A 16272-nucleotide genomic window follows, 5' to 3' on the forward strand; every position below is an offset into this window, starting at 1 on the left:
ACACAGCAGCCGTAGGATGATAAAAATAAAATTCTAATTTAATGGCGAAAATAGTCACGTTTCGTCACTTTTTTCGCCCATTAAATTACAATTCTATATTCATCATCCTACGGCTGCTGTGTCTGTGCACATTACTTTTGCCTATATATATATATATATATATATATATATATATATATATATATATATATAATGTATATATATACACTTTTTTTCTTGTTTTGCTGTGTGTTTGCCTGCTGCCTGTGTTGTGAGTGTAGCCTGGTACTAGGGGCCTGGTCAGGCGACTTTATTGTCGCCTTTTGGCCCAGCTCCATGACAATCTCTGTATTGTCAGAAACTTCAAATAAACAAATGTAAGAACTTCAATTTTGACAGTGTTGGCAGTGTTGATTTGAGACGGCTATGATTTCAGGCTTCCAGAATGCTCATTACAAACACCCTCGAGCTTGTTGTTCACAAGGTAATGACGTCACGAAAGGTAACCGAACGAGGGCACCACAGAAACATCTCGTCGCTAATAAACGGAGACACGCATCAAAAGAAGACCGTGTATACTTAGAGACGCTGCAGGTCCCAAAAAGGGTCGGCTAAAGGTCATTCTTTAATTAAAGTGTATGTACTCAAAGAACGTAGTTTTGAATTACTTTTTTTTTACTACATAAAAGTGCCGGTCACTCGAGCAGCTTCTCGAACGCCTCAGTCAGAGCGCTTTCCGAGAACTTGGTGGCGATGGTGACGTTCCTTGAGACGCCTGGCAGCTGACTCTCCTTCCAGGCTTGTACCATCTGCCCCCTGGTGAATCTGCCTGCGAGCTCCACGGATACGCGAGCCACGTACGATGACGTCACCGCGTCTGGCACTAGGACGGCCAACACCGCTAGGGGGTCCCCAACCACGTAGCCCTCGTCGTTTTCTTTGCAGCAGGACACGCTGTTCCGAGTAGTGTCCGCGAAGAAATGCGCCTCTCTACTCATGCCTCGGATCAGGCGTTCGTAGATGTCCTGCACACAACGGGGAAAGCGAAGGGGGATTAGTAACCGAGTGCGTTGGGGCGACGCCTGAACAACAAAACCGAACTGAAAGAGGTGTTTCCACAGGACATGGCATACGCCGTGACGCGAAGTATCTGCCTTTGCAGTGAAAGTTGCTGTACGTGAGTCCGTTTTCAGTTTGTACATCAACCACGCAAAAAACAAGGCTTGCCTCCTCGCATTCGCCTCTTTCCCCTTTTTAAATGAGTGAACGATAACAACAGCGAAGGCCTTGACGACAGCCAGCAGATCGTGTGAGTGGCTGTCCGCACCCACATGATGAGCGCACTCCAAGCCAGGGGTCGGCAAACTTTTGCAGCAGTGGGCCAAGTCGTCACTAGGCCGACACGGAGGGGGCCGGACAGCAAGTCGCGAAGTGTGCCTGTGTACGTGTGCGGGGGGTGGAGGGTCAGGCGAAGAAAACAAAAAAAAAAAGAATATGAGGACGTTTTCTGCTCAAAACTGGGGATGTCGGACAACGCATATTATAAGGGCAGGTTCCCGTCTGACCGCATTTAAGGTAAAAACAGCAGTGTGGTCTTTGAGTTCGTTAGAGGAAGCAGAGGAAAGGAGGTGGGGGGGGGGGGGGGGGTTGCTTTTTTGTTGTCGTGCCGGGGGACGCATGAAACTGTGTCGCGGGCCACGGGTTGCCGACCACTCTCCTGCGGGTCGCGGGCCGCGAATCCCTCTTCCTAGAAGCAACTGGAGGCTTCCCTCGAGCAGAAAACGTCGCCGCAAAAAGCCTCATCGATCACTACGGGTACGAAAACACTCGTCCGCGGCGATAAGTTCACGTCGTTTTCGAGGACCCGGACCGCGAATGACGTCGCTTTGGTTTCCTTCGGTGGTGGAGCACAGTTTTATAGCATCTGCCGGGTTTGCTCGAGGTCGATGACGGCGCCATACTCGCAGAGTAAGTCCATTCGGAGGATAACATCCCTCGAACAGTCTTGCAGAACGACGAACTTGACAGGGCACGTCTCACCGTGGATCTCGACGCGAGCAGTGCAAATCCCAACTGGTGTGATGAGGTGCTCACCGGAAGACCGTATCTGTCGGCCATCCCACGGTGTCGTCAGTTTCCGAAGGCTTCGGGAGAGTCCCTCACTCAGAAGGGAGTGCTCTGCTTCGGTATCGACGAGCGCCGACGCGTCGTTGCCGTCGATAACGACGTTTAGGCTATCCTTTACCGTCGCTGGAGCGTCGTTTCAGTCCCTGGCGCCGTTCAAGGGGGGAGGGGGGGGGGGGCGTGAGGGGCCTCCGACGTTCCTGGAATATCTTGGAGTCGGTCGTCTCCGCAGCTCCATCTTCAGGGATGGCCGTGCCTAGTTTTCCCGGCGAGGAGGGAGGGGCGACAGGCTTTCGCGTCGAGTACGGTGCATCGGCGAAACTGGACGTCGCGGCGACGGCGACCGGAACTCTCGGCGGCACGCAGGCTCGAGGGACTAAGGTCGTCGCAGCTACTTGTCGAACTCCCTAGGGCGTTCATCGTAACGGGGGCGCGAGTCGTTCCTGTGTAACCCATGCAGTTCGAGTCGTCGGTATAAGCATCGGCGGTAGGTGTGCTCTGCTTCTCCGCAGTGGAAGCAAGAGGGCGTCGGTCAGGCGTTGGCCACACGTCGGTCTTCCGGGGTGCGCGGGGCTCCTGGCAGGCGTACTGGACGTGGTCGTCGTGGTGTCGGTCGAGCTGCGGCGCAGGAGACCGACGTCGGGGCGGCGCGACATAAGTGCGAGGAGGAGGCGGTGGTCGTCGGGCCACTGCGGCGTAAATCAACGTCTTGGCAGCCACGAGGAACCCATAGTCTTCTTCACACACAGCATCGGCGATGGAGAGCGAAGCTGGTCGGTCAGTGGCAGGTAGTGCTTTTCGTAGCTCTTCCTGAACGACGTCACGGATGATCTGTTGAATGCCTGGGATGCGGGAGCCAAAAACGCAGCTAGACTGCTCGAAGGTAGCGAGGCCGGGTGGTCGATGGTAATGACTGGCTCGGACTTGCGGGGCACGCTCAATGTTCCTTGCCTCGATGACAAAATCTTCAACTGTTGTTGGAGGGCTGGGGACAAGGCCACTGTAGATGTCTCTCACGCCCCGCATGAGGGTCCGTAGCTTCTTCCCTTCTGTAGCCCGAGTGTACGAGCGGGCGCTGAGGCGCAGAACGTCCTCCACCAAGCCGGTGACGCTCTCGTTGGGGCCCTGGGTTGTGGTTGGCAGTAGATCCTCGGCTCTCTCTCGGCGGCGGTGGTTGATAAATGCGCCCTCCTGCCCGCTCTTGAGAACGTCCCACGATGTCAAAGATGACTCATGATTTTCGTACCAGTACTTGGCAGCCCCCTCAAGCGAAAGATAGACGTTGGGCAAGCGCTGCTCCTCGGTCCAGCCATTGTGGCTTGGAATGCATTCGTACTGGTCGATCCAGTCCTCGACGTCTTCGTATTGCTCGCCGTGGAACGGAGCAGCCGTCCGCGGTGCGACGGGCAGGTAAACGACGGCGGCGGTGGTCGGGGTCTGCGATAACTGGTGGTCCACCTTTGGCCTCGTTGTCTGGTTGGTCTTGGTTGGCAGAAATCCGTATTCCGAGTGTGGACTTTGGTTCCGGCGACTCGATCGGGTCTTGGTCTGGTCTTTTTTGAATCCTTGGGTGCTTGAGATCTGACTTGCACTGTGGGCCCTCCGAGGTGTGCGCTGCACGGACATGCGTTAACCCGCACTTCCACCAAAATATCACGAATGGCGAGGTGACGAACAAGGAATAACTGAGGAAGCTGAAACGTTTACTGGGGCGAAATTGTGCCCAAAACAAAAGGGAAACGAAAGATAGCAACAGAGCGTCACGAGTGTCGAAGTCGGCGTAACAGCGGAATTGAAGGCTGGGGCGACACTGACCGCGGCTTGCCACTCGTGGAGCACCTTCAGTAGCCGCGTGGTCTCAGGAAAATTCGGCCTATAATGTGCGGCGCGTAGAATATTCGTAACTTGATCAGACAAGAAAGTTCTAGAACTTTTGAGAACGTCAAGTAAAAAGAATAAATAAAAGAGTGAATAAACGAGTATTCCGCTATCTGGAGTCGAACTCAGGCCTTCCGCGCCACAGCCAAGCACGGTACCCGTTCGGACAAGCACGCGCTCGTTCAGCGACGCGCGTGGCAGTAGATGGTTTGGCGCGTAAAACATTCGTAGAAGAGCAACAAAAGTCTCAAATGCACGAGTACGCGACATTTACAGAAATTGCGAAAACGTGCGTCCGCTCTCAGGCTTTTAGCATCGGCCTTTTGCGTGCAAGCCAAGCACGATAACCATTTGGCCACGTGCGCGCTACTTACTTGGCTAGTTGCGCGCGGGGCAAAATTAACGATCTTCCTATACAGGTTTTTTCCTAATAGCCTTTTCCTGATGATTGTGGTATTCACAAAAAGAATTGCTAACGACTCCGACATTTCTGTTATTCAGTTTGATATTAATGTGCTCAACGGTGGGGTGTCCGGCATATAAAACTTAACACCACTAAATGTAAATATATGAGATTTTCTTGCCAAAATAACACGTGTCCTTTCTACTTTATTAACCTTTCTATGTTTCTTACTGTGCCTTCCTAAGCATATCCGGGTCATCGTATAACCAATGATCTGTCCTGGAATATTGATAAGTGCTAATCAATTGTTGGGTTACATGAATCGAATTTTTTTGCTCGCACCTTTGTTATGAAACTTTTCTGTTCGTACGAAACTGAGTGCGCACAAAACTTCTCATTCGTACCAAACTCTTGTTCGAACCAAACTTGAATATGCTACCTCAATCTGGGACTCCGGCGTCAGCCTCTCATCTGAAGTAAAATATAATCAAAATTGCTCTGCTCGTTTTATTTTTTTCAAATATCACTGCACATCTCTGTCATTGTCTAATCTCTCCCTTCGCAGAAAAATATATCATGCAAGATTCTTCAACAAGAGTTATCACTCTAACCTAACAGTTTGAAATGTGATATTATCCGAACTATCTTGCATAGCATCACCAACTGATCACTAAGTAAAACTTGGAATACACCGCCTTAATACGTCCACTTCCAATGCTACTTTGTTTGGCGAAAATCTCTACAGGCTGGAGTCACCTTCCCGCAGACATTGTCGGCATTACTGACACTGATGACTTCAGTGTTTCAATTACTAATTTTTTACATGATGCCTCGTAGTGTTTCTGTTTTTCTCCTTACTACTGTTTCTAACGTGTTGTTGTATTTGAGCCACTCATCCCTGTAATGCTCTCTACCCCTCAAAGAAAAATAAATGAAACAAAATGAAATTGAAAGTAACTGTTTTTTTATTGAGTCAGCGATAATACAACATGTACAGAAACATGACGAACATTATGATAATAATCTTTTGACTTTTTCCGATTGCTACCATCAGTTCTATAGTGTCGGTTGCGTCTTAACCTAAAAAAAAAACTCTGAAAAGAAAAAAAAAATAAACAGGCTGGCTGGGTCACGCGTGTCAAGAAATTAATTAGAGCAATATTGACGGCGCTAGATTTATTTTAATTTCTGCGGGCCAAGTCCATGACGTCACGGAATGGTCATACCCTCCTTCCACGTCCATGTGATAGCCGATCCCCCTCTCCTCCACGCGCCCGAAATGCCGAGCGACAAAACAAGTGGAAAGGAAGGGACTACCGACTACTTCTCGCCTTGCGCCGTCAATATTCCTCTAAACTTTTTTTTTTTTGCGTAAAATTTATTTTTTGAGACGCGTGCCCTAAACAGACCGGTTAAAAAAACATTTCTTTTCTTTTCTGGGGCCCATTAAGGTAAAACGACGTGTAAAAACACAAAAAAAAAATTAAGAGCATTTTTTTCAGGTCGTCAGAAGTAGATGTAACGAGTAAACTACGTTACCCGTAACTTCAAATATGTAACGTAAGTACGTTAGATGTTACTGGTTTGAAAAAGTAACAAGTACGTTGCTACGTTACCGAAAAAAAGTAACGCGTTACAAGTTGGCCCGTTACTTTTGACGCGATCCCGCCAACGCTGCTTGAAAAAGCTTGTAATCCGTTCGGAACAAAACCTACAGTCCAGAGAGGAAACTCCTGCCTTACGCTCACGTCACGTTTTTCTGTGTTCTTGCCCGTAGAAACATTTTGAAAAACTCGGTGAGGACCAAAATTGTAAGTTCAATAACTTCGCGAAAACAAAATTTGGCGGAATATTTGGGTCATTAATTGAGGGATGTTTAATTGGTGCGTTCAGCAGCAAAACTGTATGCAAATCACGTAATATAAAGAAGACGCCGGAGTACCTCTTCAACGGTCCTGCCTCCGTTGACGCGTTCAATCTGTCCGCTTCGTTGAAACAAATAGGCCGAGTAAGCGTCGATTTTACGTTCGATACGCAAAGTCGGTGCCCCTGCCATCGTTTCGTTCGTTCTCTGCTTGCCCTTTTCTCCAGATGTTCTTGTATTGTTTAATGAAACGCCTTTTGACTTCCGGGAAGCCACGTTCCGTCATAAAGGTGTGCAGCGTCCCCCACTTTCTGTATTGGTTTGCATGCACACGATTAGTTATGGGCGCCGATTTTGGTGCTCGTGCACTAGAATGACTTATCGGCAGTGACTCATGCGGCAGCAATTCATTTTTTCTAAGAAGAAGATTGCGTCAAAAAGTGTTTGGCTCATGTTTGTTGAAGTACCCGGTATAGACGCTTTAAACACGCGCCAGATTGAGCCGCCATTGCCGACCTTCTCTCGTCTTACCGGGATGCCGAGTCACTGAAGCGGACCAGCCTCCACAGAGGCCTATGCTGAGGTGAAGGACACAGTAGCACCTAAAGTGGCAAAAACCTGTTCTGCTCTGGCAATGATGCAGTGAAGCGAACGGAATCAGAGGAAACAAAAACTAAAGGTCGGTCATGGCGGCGCCCATGCACAGCTGCCTGAAAGCGTCTATAACTTTTTGTACACCCAAAGAACGGTCTTTAGCTAAAGAAGAAAATACCTTGTTTTGTATCTGTATTGAATGCACCTTATTCGAGCCTTCGAACCACAAATGAAGGGCACACCAAGATTTCTTCACCTTTGAGAACACATCGGCATCGTTTCGTTGTATCGGTTTTTATAGTTTTTTATGCCCCACACTACGATAGGTGCTGACAGTGTCGATCGTACGGAAAAGTTAAAATGGCGACAGCGAGGAGGCCTGGGGAGAGGGTGTACGCATGAGCACAAGCTTATTGAAAAATAGGTTCCTTTCATAAGAGTCGAAATCATTTGGCAACCCACCCAGGGCAGCGGAGACTCCCGAACAGTTTCCCATGGCACAACCGTGATCGGGCAGCGAGCCCGCGAGAGGACCACGCCGGCCGCTTCCGGATCCACGTAGAAGTTGAATGAAGTTCCGGGCTGGATGTTGCCCTGACCTGCGACAGAGCAACACACCACTTGTCGTAGTCATCTTTCGACTTAGATACATCGGGTTTGTAGCAGGCTAATCATTGGCTTCGATGGAAGTTTTACTGGAATCGACTTGACGGCAGGTGGAGCGAAAGCTTGCGCTGAATACTCTGACGTTGTTACTTTGCCCGATTTTATGTGGACGTTAACAAAACCCGAGTATGGGTGAAGCCTTTAAAGTGACCGCATATATAGGCTTAGTAACGTATTCCGGAACGATTTACCACACCGCTGCCTGAAAGTCGAAGTATCCCATGAAAGTTTCCAAAACAAACTTACGTAAGTTAAAAAAAAATAACTGTTTTTCTTTTTCTACGGCCCATGTGCTAAGGGCGGCCCAATCCACACTCGAATCTGGGTGTGCGGGAAATTGCAGGACCCGAAACTGATGCCAACTCTGACATTCTCTGATTTTCGGGGGCCGGATCTAAAGTTTAAAATACTTTAACTTTCGGGACACGCAAACGACTCAACGGGATCGGGGGGAGGGAGGGAGGGAGGTTTGTTTCCTCTTGATTTTCGGGTACCTTACAGAAGGACAAAAGAAGGCTTAGGGAGCAGAGGCTTTTGCAGTAATTTCTCCCTCGAAGTAACTCCAAAATCCTCCCCTAAAAAAGGGAATATTTCTCCCTCTCCCGTCCGCGGCGTTTAATGGTCGTCGTTTCTGTCTTTCCCGCCGCAACGAGCACAACAAACAACTTCACTGACGCTTAACCCGTCGCCTATTTTCTAGCTGCGTCGTCCCAACAAATCCGCACACTTTGGCAACTGCTTAACCAATATATGCCACACCGAATCTACAAAAAAAGTGCCCCCCCCCCCCCCCCCCCCAAAAGAAAAAATTAACGTGGGGGACGTTTAAGCTCCGCCTTTAAGAGCGGAAGGCGATAGCCTTATCGGGTCCGGTTCGTAAAACCTTGTCATAGAAACACGTGCTCTTTGTCCAGCCGTGCAAGCCTGTGCGCGTGGTCTAGTCGGTAGAGCCACCTGTCAGGTGACGTCACACGTGGCTGTGACGTCATGACCCTACTGGCCCATAAATTTTGGCAGGAAACTTTTCCGCTAAATTTGGCGTGAACATTTTTTGATAAATTTGGCATAAAAATTTTCCGCTAAATTTGGAAGAAAAATATCCTGGTAGATATGGTTGAAAAAAAAAATTGCGCAAAATTTACCTGGTAAATCTCAATGCAACTCGCGCAGCGAAGTGTGACGTCACGCAACGCACGTGGCAGCGGCACTTCATTATACATTTTTTTCGTTCCACCGACGCCGACGCCGACACCGACACCGCCGCCGCCGCCGAAGTTTCTTTGAGACGAGCTCTAAAGGCTATCGCATTAGAAAACACCCTTGATATTGAAAAAAAAAGTATCACCGAAAACGGACAATCCTCGTTATAAAAGAAAAAAAAATTGTAAAAAAAATTTCCAATCATTTCACTTTCAACTAACTCGCAGCTGCCTGTTCAAGCGCGCTTTTCTCCGGGGTACGTACGCTACGGGTACGAGTACGTAACCAAATTCCATCCTGGAGCCTCCGTCAATCGTCCCGTGGAACCTTTTATCGATGCTAAAGCGGGAAGAAATTCATAACCTACTGATATCCAGTGCGTCGTTTTCGGCGATCTACTGAAGAGTAGTCCGTCCGTCGGCGATGAACTGCGCGAAGACGTTTAGCGTTGAGCAGATTGCAGCGTTCACGCATATTGCGAGCGGTAAACATTTTCACAAAAAAACTCCTCCATCTGCGCGGCGATCTCATTCAACCGCGGTAGGTCACGGAAAGAATTTCCGAGATGAGCACCACGTAGTTTCCCATAACACTGAACTCCGCGAACACCACGTCGCCCATGCTGCGCCAGTCGAGGTTACCGCCATCTTGAAATATGTGTTATCGCTGGACCCGAGATATCTCGAGAACTTCCCGCGAAGCCCGCTAACCCGCAAAGCAAAATCGCAAGCGTTGCGTGCGTACGTAATGCGCTAGCCCTTCTATTGCGTTTTGCGCATGCGCTCTCACGACCCGCAATTTTTTCGCGTGCGCAAAGTTTTAGCTTACGTCTACTAAAACTGTCTAATGTATTTTATAGCCGTTTTTTATCAAAAAAGCGTTGCGTTCCAACGCCACGCTCGACCGGCATACAGGTCAGGGTCATAGAAACAATAGAGCGCCACTCTATATTTTTTATACGACCTAGACGTCAGGCGTCATATCAATACATAACGTCACAGCGACCTGACGAGTCGTCACAACGCCATGCAGCAACACGATGACGCCTCAACTTCAACGTCATCGCCGACGTTGACAACACACGTTACACGACATTCAGACTGAGTTCTGACGTCATATCGCGTTGACATCGCCGTCGATGTCAACGTTGCTGTTAACGTCGACGACGACGACGTCGCGCAAATTCAAGACAATGGCGTCCTTGTCGTCAACGCGACTTCATAAAGACGCTTGAAGTCAGGTCGTCGACATCGTTGTCGACATGACGCTACTCGACGTCACAAGGACATCCCTACAACTTCACAACGTCGACATCATCGTCGATGACGACGTTACACAACGCCAAAACTTCGTTGTGACGTCACGTCGACGTTGACGACGACGTCACGCGACTTCTGGACGACGTTAGCATGACGTCATTGCGACATTTGACGTGGCGTGGGGCGTAGATGTTAACTTCGGCGACGAGGTCGTCCTCGACGTGGCGCGACGTCACAAACGCGTTACAACGGCGACTTGGTGCCGCGTATTAGCGTTATCTATGACGTCATGCAACGTCGCGACGGCCTTACGACGGCATCTTGGCGTCGCGTAACGTCGTCGTCGGCGATGACGTCGGGGCGTCGTCGTAACGAAACGTTGTCGTGGCGTTGTTTCTTGAAGTGACCTCTGACGTCAAGATCATAAAGAAACAATATAGGCACTAAGGAGCTACATTTCCCATATGACCTTGACCTGTGGATCGATCTAGCGTAACGCTTGAAGATTACGGTCGAGCGTGACGGTGGAACCAAAAGCATGTGTCATAGAAACCGGCTGAATAAACCACATTCCGTGTTACAAACATTTAATCAATCCTTTCTTCAGTTCGCTGTTTCTAAATTAGACTCGTTTCATAGAAAGGACTAATGTACCAGATCACTGCCTCTTTTGTACTGAAAACATCTGCCCCATATCTGGCTTCGTGTTATCTTGGGGTGAAGAAAAAAATGAGAGGGGGGGAGGGGGCGCCACCTGTCCATACAATGATGATATAGATTTTCTGCTGCACGCTGCTACTACCGCAACATATGTGATTCCAATAGTTCGGAACGCATATTACATAGCGGGTGAGCAGCAACATATTTTTGTGGAACACGAACACTCGCATTGCAGAGAGTTTCGTGCCAACAGTGTGTGTGGGGATAAATGGATTCCATTAGCGCTTGACGACGGAACCTGGCGTGACATGGGCTTCGGATTACACTCTGCCATAGAAATATGTAGCTTACAAAAGTGAATAAACGTAAAGAACACTACGTACGACCCCACACGACTTACGCGGCAGACGAACGAGCAGGTGGTAAACTTTAGAATGTGCGCACACCAGCAAACACCAGCGCACATTAGCTCGGAACACGTGGAGGGGAAGCTCGCGCTGCAGGTCCCAGGATCCTGGGTTGAATCACCACCCCTGCCCGTTTTGATCTGGATGAGCATCGTACCGGCGTGCGGTCCTTTATCACTATTGCGTGATGCAGGTTAAAGACCCCAAACTAGCTTTTGTACCGAAATGGCTAAATTTCTCCTTTACAGCGGGGAGACTCGTCGCCCGTTGAGGCAGGCCAATTACTAGGCTTTATAAATATACACACAGCCCAATTTTTTTTCGTATTGCCGAGGTCAAGGATTAGACGAAGAGCAGGTAAAAAGGAATTGCAGCGGCGAGGGTCCTCTGGGGTTACTCTCACTACAAAGTCTGTGTGTAAGTTGTTACCTGTGTCAGGGCTCACGTGTCGTAATGTCGTACTGTGCCTGTCGTCAGGCACGCGTCACTACCCCGAGCTGCGAGAGAGCGCTGGGCAGTGAAGCCACTCAAATAGCACCGAACGATGCTGTGAAAGGTTCTAAGGTCTGATCCAGCTTTAACGTTAGGGAAGCCCAAGCCGAGCTGGGCTGAACGGAACTTCAGCAGGATGCTAAGATTTCACTCAAGCGAGCTTTATGAAAGGCCTGTCGCGACAGGCGTTTCTTATTGCCGGTTGCAACAAGGTGCTACACGATTTTTTGGAGTAGCAGACGGTAGCACTTGGGACGCAGTCTTTCCGCAAACCGGGCTTCGGTTACTTCTCATGGTTCCAGGTGTTTTTTTGGTCTCGGGACATGACAGTCCCTGCACCTCCTCTTTCAAGTCTGCATTAAACGCGGCTAAAAGCGTGGTAAAAAAAGCCTAAATCCTGGTAACAGCTGCCACGTCAAATACCCAAAAAGCGTCAAAAACGCAGGATCGCACGAGAGAGGCTTAGTCACTTAGTTCACGTCGTTTACGTTTTCTGTCTTGTATGGGGAAGCGGCGCACTTCCGTGGCAATAGCGGGCGACTGTTGATCGGGCAGGCATTATCAGTATAAAGGAGTCTATGTCCAGATATGTGCACTGAGCGGTAAAACCTTATGTGCCAGAGCAATGCGAGGTTGTCAAGGTGGCAAAGATTAAAATTCTCGCCGCGAAATTTAAGTTTTGAGGGGGCGGGGTCCTTCTTTACCATCACCAACTCCAAGCAAGTTACTACGTCAAAAATACAGGCGAACCAAGCCACTTCGATACCAACGCAACCACGCAACCTTTCAACATTCTGGACTTAGACTGAAAGCATGAGCCGAGCCTGCAGCTCGTCTTCTCTATCATTCCTAGTTTACTGTAGTACGACCATCTCTTCAATCTAGTCTCTATAATGCAGCTCAGCAGCCACCCGGTCACTCTAAAAGCAAACACATTTTTCGAGAACAAAAAAAAAAAAAAAAAACGGCGCGCGTTTTTTCGTGCTATAATGGTCAGTGCATGGTTATTGTTTCGTTACCAATAAAAGGCATTAAATGTACACAAAACAAACACACTCCACGGTTCGTCGATTAATTTCATATACATGTTTTCTGTTTTGGCGCGACCGAGTGCCCACTGGACTGCAGTGAGTTGCCGGGGCCGCTGGTGCCATCTGTCTGTTCCGGCGCCAGTCAGGAGGTGCGCGCTCAGCAGACAGGCGCCGCAAATAAAGCGAAACAGTTACTTTTTTTTTTTTTTACTTTTTAGCCGGATAACAATCTTTGTTAATGTTGTTGTGATACTTTCACTACCTTCAAGCACCTTTCTGGTAAATCGTAGCGTTATACATTACCAAGCAAATTTATGCGGTCACTAAAGGCTTCACTCAGATTCGGGACCCTGCGGTACATCACTGCTAGTAGTAAGTGCTAGGAATAATCCCGATCTTGCTTGAGCAGCGATGACTTTGCACTTCTTTAGTGACATGACACATTCTACAGTGCTGCATCAGCTCCAAATTAACTAGTTAATCTTTTATTGGCATTTCATAAGAAAGTACACAGCTGTCATTTAGGACCCTAGCTTTTCTTTACCTTAGCATGTTCTCTGGGGTACGATTTTGATTATAATGAAGTTCCTTTTGCTTCCGCAACCCAGTGATTTTGTGAAGTTGAACGAAGGTTTGTTGAATTAAATTGCTTGAAAAGGTGTAGATTCATTTGAATTTCTTAGGCTTACATGCGGCGATTTATGTAGGCTGCAGCTTTCTCCTACGTCCTTTTATTTGGTCTGTCTTCTAAAAAAATTGCACTAAGCTGTAAATGTTTTCAGGCTCCAAAATTTCGCACATGCTTCATCTCACAGATGTTTTTGTGGGCCTGTCACACACCCTGTGTAGAGAGCAAGGCGTCTGCATCTTTGCAGGAGTTGCGGAGACGTCAGAGCGACGACGAGCTCTGATTGGCTGTGATTGAAAGGATAGGGTATGGACCTCAATGCTACCTGCCTTGAGGTCTACCCACTATTTTGTTTTCAATCAGCCAATAAGAGCTTGGCGTTCTGACATCGTCGCAGCCCCTGAACAAGAAGCAGGCGAACTTGCGCTCTGCATAGGTTGACTGGAACCACAGAGTTATCTTAAGTATGATTTTTACGTGCCACTTAATGAACCAAAACAGAACTAGCACAAAATGGTAGGGAGTAATAAATATAATGTTTGATGTGAACTTTTGGAAATAAGGGGGTGCTATGTCCTTTCTTTTTATCTCCTTTGAAGGTGCACTCATGTGGATTTTGAGAAAGTCTAGTTAAGGTCAAAACTCAGTCTACGGTCTTGAAAAGTCTTAACAAACCCTATGACTCCAGTTATAGGCGGCCGATTTTTCTTTTAAAACTCTAATCAAAGATTGTGGCACGCCCCTTGTTCTGCGAACGCGATAAATTCAGCAAAGCTTTCGACAAGGTTTCTCACCAGCTACTTCTTCATAAACTTAGTAACCTTAACATAGATATCGATGTATTCATCTAGATAATATCAATCCTAACGAATCCTTTCAACTTGTTTGTACTAATAGCTCTTATTCTTCGCCCTCACTTGTCAACTCCAGCCTCCCTTAGGGCTTTGCATTGGACCACTATTATTTCTTATTTATATCAATGATCTTCCTAGGCATGTTTCGCCCACTATTAGTCTATTCGCTGCCGACTGTGTAATTTTTAAAGAAATAGTTAACGACTCATACATTTCCGCCTTTCATGTTGATATTAACAACGTCTGCAAATGGTGCAAGAAATCGCTCGTGGAGCTTAACATCTCTAAATGAACATCTGTGAGGGTATCTCGTCATCACAACACTTTTCCTTCCTGCACTATGAGCAGTTCTACTCTAGTTTCTGTTTCCGCTCCTATAAATATCTCGGCATTCACATAACCAACAACCTCTCTTAAAATATTCGTTTTGAATATGTCACTAACAACGCAAATCGACTTTTGGGCTATCTCAAACGTAACTTTTCGCTTGCTTTCTTTTCGTTAAAACTTTTTCTCTGTTAAACTCTAGTTCGTCCTAAACGTTAATATGCAACTTCTATCTGGATCAAGCCCCGGCATTACCCTTGCATGAGCTATCGAAACTATACAGAATCTTTCGGCCCGTTTGGTAATTTTGAACTATCATCGAACAGTCAGTGTAACAGCCATGAAGTCGTACCACTCCTTGCCTGATCTCTCTTTCCGAGGAAAAATATCTCATCAATGTTCAATTCACAAGATGTATCACTCTAAACCCGCGCTCCGTCAAGCATTGTTTTTTGACCCACCGCACATATCATCATGTGCAGACCATGACTTAAAAGTAGGAATTCCCCATTGCAGCACCTCCACTTTTAATACCTCTTTTCTACCCCAGACCTCCATTGATTGGAATTGCCTTCCCGCACATAAAGTTTCAATAACTAACACTGTTGATTTTAAAAATTTTGTTACTAACATTTTTGTGAAAAACTTGAAAATTAGGTATTGACATGAAGTGTTTAAGAGGCAGACAAGAAGGAAGACGACGATAGGCCAGGATATATCAAGAAGAGGAGGATGAAGAAGTGGAGAGTATAAAAACACCAGTTTTAATCTTGACGCGTTTACGAATCGTTATACTTGGCGCAGTCGACAGGATTACTTGAAAGATGTGGATTTACTTAATTCTGACGGTTGGCGAAGAAGGACAGCCAATACTGGAGAGCTATCAGCTGGACGGTGAGGAAACAGTTCCAATGGCCCGGGAAGCTAACAACATGGAACTTATCTCCTTCATCGCCGGGAAAGCGAAATTGTCGCCGAAAGAGCTTCTTCTAAAACGGACGGTGAAACTAAACATCAGAGTGCAGGAATTCCAGGAGTGGTTTCAGAAGCCGACCACTACTTCTGGTCAAGTGATTTCGGCTGGTGGAGACATGACATCGGTTGTTGCTCAGCTGCTACAGATGCAAGTATCTCAAATGGAACAGCAAAGGCAGTTCATGACCACCATGTTAGAAACTGAGAGTGCAAGAACGTAGGCGTGAAGAGACCGTAAAGCCAGATATGTTCGACGGTGAATCTTCACCTGCTTCTACGTGGCTGGACTTCTACGAATATGCCTGTGAGAAAAACCACTGGACAGAAAACAGCGAGCGGATCAAGAATTTAAGACTCTTTCTCGCAGGGAATGCGAAAAAGTGGTACGAACTTCGTGTGGCTGAGCACACCAGCGATTCGTGGGATATGTGGAAGGAGAGCTTCACGACATCTTTTGACAAAAATGCGGTTGAACGGTGGGATGATGCAATATTTTACAAATATAGAGGAGGCAGCCTACTAGATTACTTTTATGAGAACCGGAGACTTCTACAGCTCGCCGATTCTAATTTACCCGAAACATCGATCGTCCCACTCGTCATCCACGGGATGAGCAGAGATGCACAAAGACAAGTGCAAGCGCACTCTCCAAAGACCATCGAGGATCTCCTGTATTCACTGAAGGGTGTGTTCGTGGACCACTCCATTCCCTACGGACAACAATGACCACTAACGAACCCCACAAGCGTGATCGTCGACACCCACAGCGGCCAAAAGCTTCCAGTAAACCAGGCAAGTAACAAGCCTTGGATGAACGCAAGACCCAATTCAGGCAGCCGCGAAACACGTGCGAATACACGCGCTTGCCACCACATCGTGGAAGGGCCTCAATGCGCGTGCTACGATACATGCCACTGCATCGTGAACAGCG

At 47.7% G+C, this 16272-nt stretch overlaps 1 protein-coding gene across 1 annotated transcript in view; it reads right to left on the bottom strand.

The window, feature by feature from the left end:
- Positions 1–674: 674 nt before the first annotated feature.
- The window catches only part of LOC8028090 (uncharacterized protein K02A2.6-like), a 45482-nt gene continuing 29884 nt past the window's right edge, over positions 675–16272 (bottom strand). The window contains exons 4-5 of the mRNA XM_042286306.1: positions 7305–7441; positions 675–1004 (exon numbers count right to left, since the gene is read on the bottom strand). Of these exons, the coding sequence (XP_042142240.1) occupies positions 675–1004; positions 7305–7441 (467 nt within the window). The remainder of the gene's footprint in view (positions 1005–7304; positions 7442–16272) is intronic.

This window comes from Ixodes scapularis, unplaced genomic scaffold, assembly GCF_016920785.2.
Source record: "Ixodes scapularis isolate PalLabHiFi unplaced genomic scaffold, ASM1692078v2 PGA_scaffold7__128_contigs__length_106722199, whole genome shotgun sequence".
NCBI classification, from domain to species: Eukaryota; Metazoa; Arthropoda; class Arachnida; order Ixodida; family Ixodidae; genus Ixodes; species Ixodes scapularis.